The sequence below is a fragment of the Delphinapterus leucas genome, chromosome 7 (assembly GCF_059928025.1).
Source record: "Delphinapterus leucas isolate spDelLeu-1000000601 "Yukka" chromosome 7, BTC_Dleu_Yukka2, whole genome shotgun sequence".
NCBI lineage: Eukaryota > Metazoa > Chordata > Mammalia > Artiodactyla > Monodontidae > Delphinapterus > Delphinapterus leucas.
Genome location: NC_143135.1, coordinates 95024586 through 95040152, shown reverse-complemented (window position 1 = coordinate 95040152; position 15567 = coordinate 95024586). Strand labels below are relative to the sequence as shown.

General features: G+C 46.5%; 1 protein-coding gene across 10 annotated transcripts in view; it reads right to left on the bottom strand.

The window, feature by feature from the left end:
• KMT2A (lysine methyltransferase 2A) overlaps positions 1-9184 on the bottom strand; it is a 76002-nt gene extending 66818 nt beyond the window's left edge. For 3 of the 10 annotated variants that reach the window (XM_089915627.1, XM_089915628.1, XM_089915629.1), the window contains exons 1-2: positions 8712-9183; positions 6518-6616 (exon numbers count right to left, since the gene is read on the bottom strand). In XM_089915627.1, the coding sequence (XP_089771753.1) occupies positions 6518-6616; positions 8712-9161 (549 nt within the window). In that variant the 5' untranslated portion in view covers positions 9162-9183. Of the gene's footprint in view, positions 1-6517; positions 6617-8711 lie in introns of all 10 variants that reach the window. The other 7 variants (XM_089915631.1, XM_089915630.1, XM_089915634.1 and 4 more) reach the window with 7 other exon arrangements.
• Between the last annotated feature and the right edge of the window lie 6383 nt (positions 9185-15567).

Sequence of the window (15567 nt, the reverse complement as noted above, 5' to 3'; positions counted from 1 at the left end):
CTAAAACTTGTGAACAAATGTCAAATAGCTACCAAGTATAGACTAATGAATCTGAACTTGGGGGCCAAGAACCCTGAAGAACCTCGGAGTTGTTTTAGGAAATCACCAAGTACTCATACTCAAAAAGATAAGGAACACTAGTTACAGGGACCAAGGGTAGCAACCCCAATATAGCTGCCTTGGCTTGACAGTTATGCAACTCATGAAGGCACTGCCTTCCTTGGTTACCTTCCTGCCTATTTACTGTCCTGTTCTTTTTATTCCCTTTTGTGCCTTATCGCTAATTACATTCTAGTTGGATACCAACGGTACCCACTGTTACCAAGATGTGTGACTGGCTTCAGTTTGGTTCCACCTAGCTTACTGATGAACTTGACACCCATACCAAAATCAAGAACATTCTAAAGTCAAGATTATAGCACTCGAATAGGTATATATGTGTACACATACATATGTATACCTCCAAGTAAAAAAAACCTGTTACCTCGGTGGGAAACAAACAAAAAAAAAGATTAAGCACTCCTGTCCTTACAATCTGAGTCCTACTGAGTCCTAATAATAATTAGGGATTCCTCTGTACCAGGCAAAGTGCTAAGTACTTTGCATGCATAATTTCAATTAAGCCTCACAATAAACTTATGAAGCACAAGTACCACTGATTTACAAATGAAGAAACTGAAGCACAGAGAGGTTAACAAAGTTTTTCAAGGTCATTCAGCTAATAAATAGTGGAGCCAAGATTTGAACCCAGGCAGTCTGAACCCAGAGCCCATGGTCTTAATAAACTCTTAATTACTGTGCTGTACTATCTCACACTATTACAGATTACATAATGAGATTCTGTCCTTCCTTTGTAAAGGTATTTATATATGCACAAATAAAAAATCCTTGCTGGAGAGATTACAAAAGGATTTCCTCATTAACTAAGCTTAAAGAGATGTTATCCACATGGTTTTACTGCTCATAATTAAAGGCAATAATAATCTAGGGACAATGTTGTATGCTTGTGTTTGATCTGAAAATCAGTCAATACTCATGGATGGACAGAAGTTGAATACAAGCACGTGTAAATATTTATTCCTTTAGGTGTAGATATTTATTACAGATACGTGTGATTAACTACTCCCCAGTTTTCAGAACTGAGATAGTACAAAGGAGAGCTTAGTGAAAAAAAAATTTCTCCAAAAACACTCCTCACAAGTAATGTTACTCCCCTAATTCAAGACAGAAAGCCACAATTACTTTGATGCTGTAAAATGAGAATGAAACAATGATGCTTCAGCAAAGCGTGGACCATAAGGGTTGGATCTCTCTAAAACAATTCGAATGTTAGAAAGCTTCATAGCTCTCACTGATGAGAGACATCAAAACATCTACACCCAAACATTCCAACCAAACCCAAAACACAGAAATGCAACAAAACAGATAAAATAGATGGAAAAAACTCCAACTCCAGAAATAAATGGCAGTTGAATAGATCCTACCCACTGGTGCCCCACAAGGCATTGCTGAAGCGATAATTAAAGGTAAAACAGCTGGGGAAATCCCTTTAGTCTATTTGTCCAACAGAAAAACAACTACTCATTTCAAAGAAAGGGGAATTTTCATACACCACACAGAAAACTGCCAACTAACTCTTACATTTATATCTTTAACTGTTTCCTTAAAACTAAAACTCATTAGAATAGTTGCATTCAAAAGCTAAAAAGTTAAACCAAGTCTGAACTCTAAGAAGTTTCATACGAATCCTACAAGGGGATTTATATCATCCAAAACAACTGCAAGTCACACAGCAGCATTCTTCTTTCAAATGTCTTAGTCTTTAAAAGCAAACGCCTAGCAGCACCTCCAGCCTCCTGGTTGGCTTCCCCTGGTGTGTAACCTGACAAGGTACAAAGCTCATTGAAATATTTAACAGTGGTGGTATGGATTTCTTTGGATAGATCAAGAAAAGCAGCTCATCCTTTTTAAAAACATAAAGAACCATTTTATGGGATGCCATTCCCTCAGTCCAAGTGTCTCTGTATTTCCTCAGGGCTTTCTCAGAGAAGGTATTGAGGGGGAAAATGAAAAGGCTAACAAAAGGACCCCTTTTCTCTCCCTATTCCCAACATAATCCACCTCAGCCACAGGGCCAGTTGCATCCACACTGTCATAAATGCCAGCAATTAGAGAATTAGGCCATAAAACCACCCACTCAGGTATAAGAGCACAGGCCTCCAGCTTTATTTCATGCATGCCATAAACTTCCTTCTTTCAGGCCTTCCTCACAACCAAGGAAATGACAATAACAACAACAAAAAAGTAGCCCTTTGTCCGCCTCATACTGATGTGATCAATGAAACCATCTGGGTCCAGGTGAAGGATTCAAGATTCCTTCTTCTTAATAAAGACTGCATTTCCTCTAGCATGGCACATATAGATCCGTTAAAGGACGTGCTGTATTTTGAGCACTAACATAACGCAAACTAAAGTGAAGCTACATTTTCCAGAAAAATTACTTTCCCTTCTTCTGAAACTGCTCTAGAAACCTAGCCAATTCCTGGTCTTCTCAAGAAATACTGGAGGCTACAAGAGTATTCTTAATTAACTCAATAATTTCTAGATCCTCCTGCAGTCTTTTCTAATCAAAAAAGTTAATTCAAATATCAAAGTTAACTCTATGCTTTAAAATCTGATACAATTTAGGAACAATCAGTAATTTCATTTGATTGATTGTCTTCACAACCACAAAACCCCGAAGTCTGTGATTTACTCCATAAGCTTTTATTTATCAAGCTTTAAATCAATCTAGATAAGACCCAAACAAACACTTTTCAATAGTAAACTCTTTAGCTTCCTTCTTCCTACTAGTGCCTATAGGGTTAAGAATCTGACTAAACTGTAGGTACCTCATGTCAGACTCATTAGTAATTTAACTTTTCTTAATTCCTGAAAATAACGTATGCAAACAAAAGAAGGTCCCATCCCAGCAATCCTAGAATAAATTCCTCCCAAAGTAGTGATAGTCACAAAGCTTCCCCCTTTCTCATAGGTCTATGCCACTGGGCTCTCCACCTTGGCAGAGGAAGAATGGAAAGAGACAAGATATTCACAAAAGGCCGGATTGAAGGCCTTCAGTTAAGTGCTAGAAGGAAGCTGAAGTTCTGTGCCAACACTAGTGGAATGTGGGCAGGCACAAAGAGATCTTAATTAGGAGACCTACAATTAAAACAGTGAGTCTCCAAAGGAGAGAGAGGCCCTGCAAGTCTGTTATGCCTCAGAGCAAGTGAAACAAGTGTTGCCACCCCCCCTAGCCACAGGGCAAGGAAGGCAACGGGTATTAAGCCTGCACAGCTGCTCTATGGAAGGCCAGCTCCCAGGTGAGCAGAGATGGGAGGGGAGTCAAGATGGGAGTATTTTCTCTTCTCAACTTCCAATCAAAAGATCAATCACTATTTTGTGAACGATGGTTTCCTACAAGAGCATGTGCCTTAAGATAATTAGACGGAAGGTAAAGATGGGGACAAGTGATATGCCTTTCGGCGAAAGATGAAGAAAAGTTCTCAAGGCTGCATTTGTGATGCTCAGTACAAACCAAACTACGTTTTAGAGCGTATTAACAACTAACAACTACTCCCTGCAATGCAGGTGCCATCACTTTGGATTTGTAAACACATTAGTGTACTGGATTTTTTCCATTTAAAAGCTCACACATCTAAAGGAATATACCACCTAGACTGAAAATAACTTCCCTTTTGGAGAGTCAGGAATCTACAATATTGAAAACATGAAAACAAATTTAGCCAAACAAGAGGGCCTCTCAACACCAGATAATGAGTTATACTTAAAATTTTATCTTCACTTTTCTTATAAATGAAATTGGTCAACTTCAGCAAAGAACTTTTTCCATAAAATCCTTACATTTTGTCCATACAATGAAAACTATCCCACCAAGTTCAAATTTCTCTTCCCAATAATAATGGCAGTTTAATGGCAAATGTACACTCTGACATTAAAAATTACCAAACAGGGCTTCCCTGGTGGCACAGTGGTTGAGAATCCGCCTGCCAATGCAGGAGACACGGGTTCCATCCCTGGTCCGGGAAGATCCCACATGCCGTGGAGCAACTAAGCCTGTGCGCCACAACGACCGAGCCTGCGCTCTAGAGCCCGCAAGCCACAACTACTGAGCTCACGTGCTACAACTACTGAAGCCCGCGCACCTGAAGCCCGTGCTCCGCAAGAAGAGCAGCCACCACAATGAGAAGACTGCGCACCGCAACGAAGAGTAGCCCCCGTTCGCCACAACTAGAGAAAGCCCGCGCACAGCAACAGAGACCCAATGCAGCCAAAAAGGAAAAAAGAAAAAAAAAAAAAATTACCAAACAGGCTCACTGACTCTGACTTTTTAAATAAATTCAGAATAAGAAGTTCTGACCTGAGCAAATAATTAATACGACAGAGAGGAATCAGAATACTGGAGCAGAAAAGATTCCTGCGCTGACATTTAGCCCAACCTTTTCATTTTACTGATCGGAAATTTCAAGTTAAAAGTGAAACTGTCCAGACTAGTGAGTGACAGAGACGAGTGCGAGGAGAGCCCATGTCCACCGACTTTCACGCGGAGGGGCTTCTTCTAGTCTGCTTGTGTTGTCTGCTTCACTTCCCTTCTGCCCAGCTCAGGGTTAGCTGTGAAGGCAATGAAGGAACAACTCCCACTCTTGGCACATATGCCCAACCAACATCAAAAAAAAAAAATCACAGACACTCTCCCACTCCAGGACCACCATCTTTTCTAAGCCCAACCCAAGAGCCCACCTTAGTCCACCCGAACTAAACTGCCATTTCCAATACAGACACATACGTACCAATGTTGTGATTCGGTTTCCATTTATATCTAATCAAAGTTCGCCATGTTATGATCAGGGTGGAAATTCTGCTTTTAACATTTTGTGAGGTGGTAGGAATGGTAACTGGATTATGAAAGTAATAAACAAAGATTACTTGCTGATAAATAGACCATTTCTGGGGTTCACATTAAAACAGCCCAAATCCTAGTCAACAGAGAGGATGCTGTACTATGTTTAATTAGATGGCAAAGTAGAGTCACATATATATCACCTGAAACCATCCTCAGAAAAGTGGGACCCTGACACCATGCAGGCGAAAGGGAAGGCGGAAAAGCAGACCTCCGTGATTTCTCACAGTGCTCAATCAAATAAAACTCTAATTCTACTTCGTAACTGTCACACAGAAAGCCCAAATAGGAGATCAGCAACATCTATATATTTTTTTAAATAATCCCATTCTGACAGACCTGGGTCATGAAGAACTCTTACATGTAGTTATTACTCAGAGAGCTATCAATCCCGAGGGAAGTTCAGAACCTATGGCAGTAAAGGACAAATCTACAGCTAAAGGAGTTTAAACAGGGAACTGATCTGGAAGTTCTGTCACCTTTCAACCACCTTAACTTAGTATTCAGTAAGTATTAACTTACGTTTGGTTATGAAGTTATAGTCATTATTCACTGAAAGCGAACCAGAATTTAAAGAGGCTAGAATCCTTTTGGATCACAAACCATCTCTTCATGAATCCAGACAAGCCCTGATACAGATCTGTGAGCAACTTCTGAGAAACAATCTTTAGAACTCTATGTCAGCCCGTGGGAACCCTAAACCTCCTTGTTGGAACTTTATCATTGATTTGTAAGGCTCTGTAACAAAATGCTTGGTTTCCACCTTGAAAACAACCAGGTCAAAGGATATAATCACATGATTCAGTACTAAGCCATACCATGGGTTAGCACTCATGAATGCATACCATTAACCCATCCTAGATTAACCCAAACTACCACATAAAAGGCTTACCAATGGAACAACAGCTCATTCAAGCCTAATTCAGAAAAAATACTGAAGTTTAATGTAAGGAGTCAACCACTTTCCTCATAATGAAGTAGCAACTACTGTTCAGGCAAAAGTTTTAAAGAAAAAGAGTATTAATATGATCTTATTTGAAATTACTGCATTTCCTTGACAGGCTTTACACTACATACCACTGCTAAGCAAAATAATGCCAGTGGATAAGAAAATGTTAGCACCTGATTAAAACTTTAAAGGTGATTTGTCAAAGACCAACAGATAAAATATTCTGGTGCCCAGACATTAGGTCCCTGAATCCAGGTGGCTCTCTTTCTAACCAGTCTCTTGAAAAGCTATGATTGGAAGCTGTCAGCATAAAACTTTGCTTTTGAATATGTGATAACAACATTTGGAATGTGAACACTTGGTCCTTCAGTATAAAATAAACAAGCATGCTAAACAAGAAGAAAATGCTTCTCAGGATCCCCTTAAAAATAGACTAACTTCTCCTAATAGAGACTTTCTTATTATACTCAAATATACATGGGGCTAAAATTCTACATATAACCAGGCAAGTCTCAATTTTGAAAACAAGCAGGTAAATGAAATCTCAGTAAGTCTATTTTTTTTTTTTTTTTGCTGCTGTATCTTTTAAAAAAGCAAAATCAACTCACATTTAAGCACCAACTCCATGCAAGTAACCTGAACGGTTCAGTCTTTTTGTCATGTATGAGGCCTTTGGTTCTCCAACTACATGGGATCTGTGTTGTTAGCTTAAAAAATACAGAATTGGCCTTTCAAAAAAAAAATAATAATCTACAGCAACCAATAAATAGTCTCAAACAACCCTGCTGACTGCAGCTGCCTTCTGAAGGCTGGGAAAAGGAGGTGGAGAGAGAGCAGAGAGAGGCAGGGAAAAGGGACGCTGCAGCTAGCTACATCGCAAGGAACACGCCCCCATCATGTCCTCCTTGCTCTGTCAGAAGGCGGGTTGTTGTCAGTCTCCTGATCAGGATGCCTTAGAAACGATTTAAAAAAGGAGGCAGGAAGACTAACAACTAAAAAATGCCAGCTCCTTGAAAGGAGGGGCCAGGGTCCCTGGGATCTCCTCCCTCCCCTTCTGCCCAGGATCTTTCTGTAGATCTAAAGGGGTGCGGGGCACAATAGGGGACGAGGGGTTTGCCCAGGATATTTTGTGTGCACCAACGGCAGAGCACGCAGGAAACGGCTGGTTGTTATCTTTCCCTTTCTGTTTCAATCAAGAGCACTCCAAAGCAGCAACCCCCTACCCCCCTCCGCTTCAGCCCCTAGCAGCTGCTCTTCCTCCTAGCATCCCCCATCCCATTCTCCCCCTTCCCCTACGATTCAAACTCCCCCTTCTGCATCCAATGTAAAACAAATGCGCAACGCCACTGGCTGAACCTGAACTCAACTTCCCTTCCCAGGGCAACTTTCCTTTTGGCTGAAGGGGGCTGAATAATGCCTATCAAAGCATCCCCATTCTCGCCCCAGTACTAAATGGGGAAGGGGCAAAGCTGGAGATCCTTCATCCACCTTGGGTCCCCCTCAGACAAATCAGAGACAGAATGCTAACTCCTTCTAAGGAATAACTTTGCTTCATAACCTCTTCATAACCCTCTTTCTCTCAACCAGAAGCAGCCACCACCACCGCACTACAGTAAAACTGTCCCTTATCTACTCTCCTCACCCCAACCCTGCTTCCCCCACCCCTTCCAAGCCCCAGGATTGGCCTAGGAAAAGGTGGATCAATAATGAAATGACGGAGAAAAGAAGGGCGGGAGGGAGCTAGGTTTGAAGACTGCGTGCTCTCAGGCGCAGTGGGTGGGGTAGGAGAGCAGCTGCTTCCCCTGGGAGGATGCTGCCCAAGTACCCCACAAACACCGCCCCTCACGGGGGCCCCCTTCCCCAGAGCTGGAGGGAAAACCTGCCTCCTCTCCAGGCGGAATGGTGGAAAGCTGCTCTTCTCTGAGCCTAGAGGACAGTGGACAATTTTCCCCTCGAAGATGCCACTAATCCTTCATTCTAAAGGAGGGAAAGGGTGGAGTGAAGGTAGAGTAATCCCCTGCTACCAATAGGCTAGAAACTGCAGCTCTGTAAAATGGGGGAAACAGACTGCTGTAGGAGGAGATCGCCGTTATCTTCAGAGGAAAAGAAGGCGAAGGGAGGCAAGGTGGAGAGGAAAGTAGCTTTTTCCTGGTGGGGAAGGGCGGGATGAGGGGAGGACCTCTCCGCTGGGGGTAGGGGGGGTGCGGGTGGAGGTGAAGGAAGGGGGAGTGGCTGGTAGTGTAGGGACCTGGCCCGGGGACGGAGCGAGGGTTCATCAGGTTTTCGAAAGCAAGGTGCTAGAAGGGACATCGGTCCCCAAGGGTGGGAGAAGAACGTGGCTTTGGATGAGGCCATCCCCCGAGAGATGCCCAAGAGGAAAACTGCCCCAGGAGTAAAACATCTGCCCAGAGAGGGAGGCGGGGATGTGGCGGGATCAAGTCTCTAGGAGGGAGGGAGGGAGGAATCTCGCTCGGATGAGGTAATCTGTGAAAGGGAGGAGGGGTTCAGTCCCGGGATGGGAAACCCGGGCGAGGGGTCTGTGCCAGAGGATGTGGGGAAGGGTCAGGGGAAAGAGGGTGGGGGGTCAAACGCCCTCGGCCAGATGGGTCCGAACCCCGGGGTGGGGACGCCTGGGGGCCTGCACCCCTGGATGGGGGTCCCGAGATGGGAGGGCCATCTGCCCCGGGTCAGGGACCCCAGGATGGTCCCCAAATTGGGATGCTCCACAATCCCGGATGGGGGAGGGGAGGGGGCTCCGCAGAGGGTCGAGACCCCGGACCTGGGGGTTCCTCGCCCCCTTACCTCTCCGCTGCCGCCTCCCCCGCCGCTCTCCCCAAACACGGCCCGGAACCGGCGCAGGTTGGTGCCGATGGCGGCCGAGACCTGCAGCGCCGCGTCGAAGCCCGGGCCCACCCGGAGCAGGGCCGGCCCAGAGGAGGCTGAGGACGATGACGAAGACGAAGACGAGGCGGACGACGAGGAGGCTGCTGAGGCGGCGGCCGCTCCCCCTGGAACCCCAACCCCGCCGCTTCCCGCCGCCGCCGCCGCCGCCGCCGCCGCCGCCGCGGCCGCCACAGCCGGGGGGGAGGGGGGCGCCCCGGGGCCGCCGCCGCCGACCAGGGGCCCGGGGGGAAGCAGCAGGGCCGGGACGCGTTGCCGCGGGGCGCCCCCTAGGCCCCGGCGCCCCCCACCGCCGCCGCCCCCGGTGGTCCCGGGTCGGGCGGGGAAGCGCCACCGACAGCTGTGCGCCATGTTCGCCCCGTGAAGTGAAGCAGCGAGAGGGAGAGGCGACAACACAGGGGGGCGGGGAGGCGGAGGGGGGGGGCCGCGGGCCCCGGAACCTGCCTGGCCCGCTCGGCGCCGCCCGGCCGCCTGCACCCCGTGGCCGCTATGCCGAGGGCCGGGCCGCGCCAGCCGGCCCAGCAAGCTGTATAGCGGGCTCGGGCCCGCGCTGCCGACGCCGGGCCGCGGCTACGCCATCCCGAGGCCCGGGCCGCAGCCTGCCGCCCGCCCGCCCGCCCCGCAACCTGGATAACTGAGTGCCCCGCCCTCCGGGAGCGGCATTACTCGGGAAAAGGAGGGGGGAAGGAAGCCCAGGAGCCCGACGCGGAGCGCGGGTTCCGGGGAGAGGGGGAGGGGCGAGGACTACGGAGAGGATGGAGGCGGAGGGAGGCCGGCCGCCTGCAGCCTCTAGAGCCGAGAGGCCGATTACACACGTTCCCGGGATGCGCTGGGAATCGAACCGCCCGGGAGAGCAGCTTCCAGTCTAACGCGGCTGCCGGGCCGGGGACGAGTGCGCCTTCTCCGCCTCGAGGCACAGATACGAGAGGGGTTAGCCCGGATTTAACGCTTCTAGAATAAAAGAGCCCTTATTGTGCTACAGGCAAGACGGAATTGTTGCCCAGTTTACTATATGCAAAATAGAAAGGGCCTCAATGAATGCGCTTTAAAAAATAATAAAAGAGCCCCTCCCATTTTCAGGCTGGAGCTCTCTCCAAAATGCACACACCGAGTGGTCGGCCTCTCGCCACCTCCTCGCCCTACTGTGCGCTCGGGGCTGAGAAACCTCTGGCTTTGGTGCCCTTCTGCAGAGAGTTGGGTTGTGTTTCTCCAGCCCGGGCACTGGGGCCGCGGCGTGCTCCGCTAACGAGGCGGCGTTACAACGAAGCTGAAACTGGGTGGCTAACGGGGCCTGGAGGGAAGAGGCGGGCAAAAGCGCCCCCGCCCCTTCTTCCTCAGTTCTCTGCCTGCCGCTGCATGCAAAGCAGACTCTAATGTATGCACGCAGAGCGGGGGGGCTCGCGACCACGTTTCTGATTAAGAGAGGGGGAGGAGAAGAGCGTTGGGCATTATGATACACTGGGTGGAAGGGGCCCGCCGGCGGCGAGCTCTGTGCGCGGGGTTAGTAGGCAGAGGGGGGAGGGGGAAGGGGAGGGTTAGGGCGGGGGATGCATACCCACCCGGTTCACTTTATTGCGGGAAAGAGAGGAGGGCGCCACAAGCTAGGCGTTAGAAGCCTGCAAGGCTGGGAAAGCACAGAAGGGAGGGAGGGGTTTGTACCGGGAGAACTTGTGTTGGCTGAGGCTGGGGGATCGATACACAGCCAGCAGGCCCCGGGGCAGCCTCCATCCCTCCCACCCCTGGCCGAGGTGGAGTTCGCTGGAAGGTCACGCAGCCTTCCTGGACTCCCGCACCGGTACAGCGCCCCGCCTGTAATATAACAGCCTGGGGCAGCGAATTTGGGGAGGAGGGGGAGGGTCGTGGTGAGCAGGTTGCAATCAGCTCTGGCCCTCTGGAGGGTGCACTGCAGCCTCCAGAGAAGGTCCACGGCCTCCTGGTGCTGAAAACCTACGTCCCTCCACCCGCGAACGTTTGTGCAGAGCGAACGATGGGGTGGGGGCTAGAGAGGAGCAGGGAGAGGAAGGAGACACAGGCAAGCTCCAACTCCCCCAACTCGTCCTGGATCGATCGTGGTTCCAACCGCGCAGGATGGAGCCCAGATGGTTTGCAAAGCTCACACTCCCACAGCGCACACACAGAACCAGATTCCGTTGTTACATCGCGTGGTTTACTAGGTGCAAAAAGGGTGGGAGTACGGGGAGAGTCTCTTAAACGGCAGCCCCAGGACTCTGCTAAGGACATAGACACCCCATTGTGGACGGTTTCTCCATTGCAATATATTTAGCGTTAGGCGTTGGGGGTTTTGCTTCAGTGTCGCTGCTCTGATCAGTTACAGATTGGCGACCACGTGGATTCCCTCAAGCATCCTGATTTGTTCCCTCTCTCACTCACTCTCGCTTATTTTTCTTTTGTATTTGCCGCCCCCCCTTCTTTAATATGCATAACGGTCTGCAGAGGTAATAGGCAGGGGACTGAGTGACAGGCTTTACAAAACTGTGTCAACAGGATTTCTTCCCGACCTCCGCCCCTGAGAAAACATAAACCGGCTGGGTTCTGAGTAACCTCTTCCTTTCAAGCACTCTTCTTTGGGCACAGGTGGGAGGTCTGCAGGCTGAGTGGGGACAGCAGGAAGGAAGAATGTCTGTGAAGATTGTGTGAAGTCCTCAGACTCAAGCCTCTAAGTAGAAAACTCCTTGATAAAATCATCTAGTTTGTCTCTTTGCCTCCTAACTCGTCCAGAAGGAGCCAGAGCAAGTCGGAATTTGGTTTATTATTGGAGCTTTTAAGGTGGAAAGAATAATAACTTATATTTCTTGAGTGCTTTCTGTGAGCCTGAGTGCTTTATGCACATTCAATTCTCACCAACCCTCCGAGATAATTCTGATTTTACCAATGCGGAAACTGGCATAATGTCCGAAGTCACACAGCTAGTAAGTGGCAAGACCAAATCTCATTGGGGTCTGACACCACTATCAACTAACCATACTGCTGATTCCCCAAAAGACATACTATGCCACCTTACTCCCATTAGGAAAACAACAAGTGTTGGTGAAGATGTGGAGAAATTGGACCCTTTGTGCACAGTCGGCAGGAATATAAAATGGTGCGGCCATTGTGGAAAACAGTATGGTGGTTCCTTGAGAAAAAAAAAAATTACTATATGATCCAGCAGTTCCACTTCTGGGTATATACCCAAAAGAACTGAAAGCAGGATCTTGAGGAGATATTTGTATACCCATGTTCATGGCAGCATTATTCACAATGGCCAAAACATGGAAGCAAACCAAGTGTCCATCAACCAGTGAACAGATTACCAAAATGTGGCATACTCATACAATAGAATATTATTCAGCCTTAAAAAAAGGAACGAAATTCTGTAATATGTTACAACATGGATGAATCTTGAGGACATTGTGCTAAGTGAAATAAGCCAGACACAAAAAGACAAATACTGTATGACTCCACTTACCTGAGGTCCTCAGAGTAGTCAAAATTGTAAAGACAGAAAGTATAATGGTGGTTGCCAGCGGACAGAGTGAGGGGAGAATGGGGCGTTATTGTTTACTAGGTATAGAGTTTCAGATTTAGAAGATGAAAAGAGTTATGGGGATGGATGTGGAAATAACTTCACAGCAATGTGAATGTATTTTTGAAAAAAGGCATTCTATGCCTTACTCATAAGTTACCTTAAACTGCATGTGCTTTATTTAATCTCTTATTTTAAATTTTAATTCAGCTTATTTTTCCTGACTACATAATATATTAATATGGTTAAAAATTTAAAGAAATAAAGTTTTCACTCCACTCTTACTTTAACTACCCTCTCCTCCCGCAGTCATACCTTATCCTTTCTTAGGGGCAACTAAGATTATCAGTCTCTTGTATATTCTTCCAGAGGTAGTCTGTACCTTTACAAGCAAATACATACAGAAGTTTTTCCTCAAATGAAAAAATATCAAACCCATTTCCTGTATCTTGCTTAGAAATCTATATCTTGGAAATCATTCTGGTCAGTAGACAGCATTTCCTCATTCTTGGGGCTGCATGGAATAGATGTAGCATACTTTATTTAACCAGTTCTCTGTTAGTGGGCATTTATTTCCAAACTTTTGCTATTTCAAACAACGCTGCAGTGCACAACCTTGAACATATGTTACTTTGCAGGCATGCAAATATATCTGTTGTATGCATTTCTAGAAGTGGAATTTGCTAAGTCAAAAGGTATGTGCACCTATAATTTTGATAAATGTACGCCATGTTGTCCGCTGTAAAGATTGAGTTGCCGCCCTGTAAAGATTGTACTAATCATACTGCCACCAGCAATGTCTGAGTGCTTTCTCCACACTCTTCCGAAAAGGATTTTTTAACTTCTTGATTTTTGCCAACTTAATAGACATGCACATATTTAAAATTTTTTTCCAAATGATATAAGGAAATTTTTAAGAAGGGCACCCCGCCCCAAAAAAAAAAGAAGGGCACCCCAAATTTTGCCCCTTCCTGCAAACTCATGAATTGCTTCTGGTTTAAAGGGACCTCTAGATGTTCATTCCCTTTTCTCCTGTCTGGAAAGATTTCTAGTTGCAAACCAGTATTGTGGTGAAACTAACATGGACTCAGATACAGTCATTGTAACTATGTGATCTTGACCCAGGCACCTAAGCTCATGATGCCTCAGTTTCCTAATCTGCTAAAATAAGGATATTAATAGCAACCTCACAGGATTATTATGAAGACTGAATGACCTAATCCAAGTACAGTGCATTCTCTCGCATTCAGATAGAAACACTTCCTTAGTCATTGGTGAAGATACCCCCTCTCAAATAAGCAATTTCCTTTTTCCAAACAGGCCCCCAGTGGAAAACATTGCATTAGTAGTCCCCAAAGTCCTGGAACTAAGAAAAGAATGGTGGCTGAGTCATTTAAGCTTGCCCATAGGAAGGCTTGATCATCACTGAACAGAGAGGACTGTTCAGAACCCTTAGATGCTGCTTTCTTCTGGAGAAGGAAGAACCAAGTCCATTACTCTTCTACGAAGGCACCCTTCCATTAAGGAAGCAATGGTTGCATTTTGCTACTGCCCCTTCCATGAGTTTCCATTCCAAAAGAATTAGGTATAGCTATATCTGTGACTAAAAGGACTTTAAATAATCACCCCAGCATGAACAGCTGGCTTTCTGTAAAGGATTAGGTGTAGTCCTGGCCAAAGGCAAAGACTAGATAATTTGGGGTGAGCTCCTTGAGAACAGGAGCTGTATATTGCTTTTCTTTGTATCCCCTGTGCCAAGCAGTGTCTGTATCAGCTAAATTAATATTTGCGGAATAAATGACCCTTCCCAGCTGCACTGTTGGACCTTGGGATTTATACCCAAGGGGTCTTATTTTGTCAGAGGCAGTCGCGTGTGCTGGGTTTTAAAAAAATACATTTTATTTAAAATCAGTTAAGTTGTCCCCATTTGAAACTGTACCGATGATCAAAGTTTATAGCTCTCAAAGAGAAAAAAATAATAGGAATAATTATTATTTGATTATTACTGCTTCACCTTGTAGAAGCTTGAAGGAAATGTTGAACGAAAGCATTTCCTTTTCCTCTCTTCCTGGTTACCTGTAAATTGTACTCATTTTTGTTTTTTTAAATAGTTATGGGACTTCCCTGGTGGCGCAGTGGTTAAGAATCCACCTGCCAATGCAGGGGACATAGGTGCGATCCCTGGTCCAGGAAGATCCCACATGCCCCGGAGCAACTAAGCCCGTGTGCCATAACTACTGAGCCCACGCACTCTAGGCCCTGCGAGCCGCAACTACTGAAGCCCGTGCACCTGGAGCCTGTGCTCTGCAACAAGAGAAGCCACCGCAATGAGAAGCTCATGCACCGCAGCGAAGAGTAGCCCCCGCTCGCCGCAACTAGAGAAAGCCCACACGCAGCAACAAAGACGCAACACAGCCAAAAAATAAATAAAATTAAAAAAAAATTTAAAACCAAATAAATATTTATTTGGTTGCATCGGCTCTTCATTGCGGCAGGCAGGCTCCTTAGTTGCGGCTCCAGGGCTCCTTAGTTGTGGTGGCATGCAAACTCTTAGTTGTGGCATGCATGTGGGATCTAGTTCCCTGACCAGGGATTGAACCTGGGCCCCCTGCATTGGGAGTGTGGAGTCTTATCCACTGCACCACCAGGGGAGTCCCTAAATTGTACTCTTATAGTAAGTCTTCTGACTGGTGTTCTTACCTTCAACCTCTGTGCTTTCTGATTTTCTGTTCTTTCATTTATTCAACTAGCATTTATTGAACATCTACTTTGTACCAGATATTATGTTAGATCTGGAGATACAAAGATGTTATGTCACAAAACTTCCATAGAAACATGAAAAGGAAAGAGGTCTTTGAAAAACAAAGAGTACTTCAGTATTGCTCGAACACTAGGTACACGAGGGAAAGTGTCAAAAAATGACTGGCCAGGGGGTTCCCTGGTGGTCCAGTGGTTAGGACTCCATGTTTTCACTGCTGAGGGCCAGGGTTCAATCCTTAGTCAGGGAACTAAGATCCCACAAGCTGCGTGGCAGGGCAAAAAAAGACTGGCCAGATCATATTAAGGAGTTTGGGATTTATTCTGGAAGGTTGGGGGAAAGGACAGATTCCAAACAGAGACCGACATGAGGGAATTTGTGCCACACTACTGTAGCAACTGGGTGTAAGGAAGCAGGCTGATGGTGAGCCTAGAGGCAGAAGATGCAGTGAGGATATTTCTGACCTCTTCCCA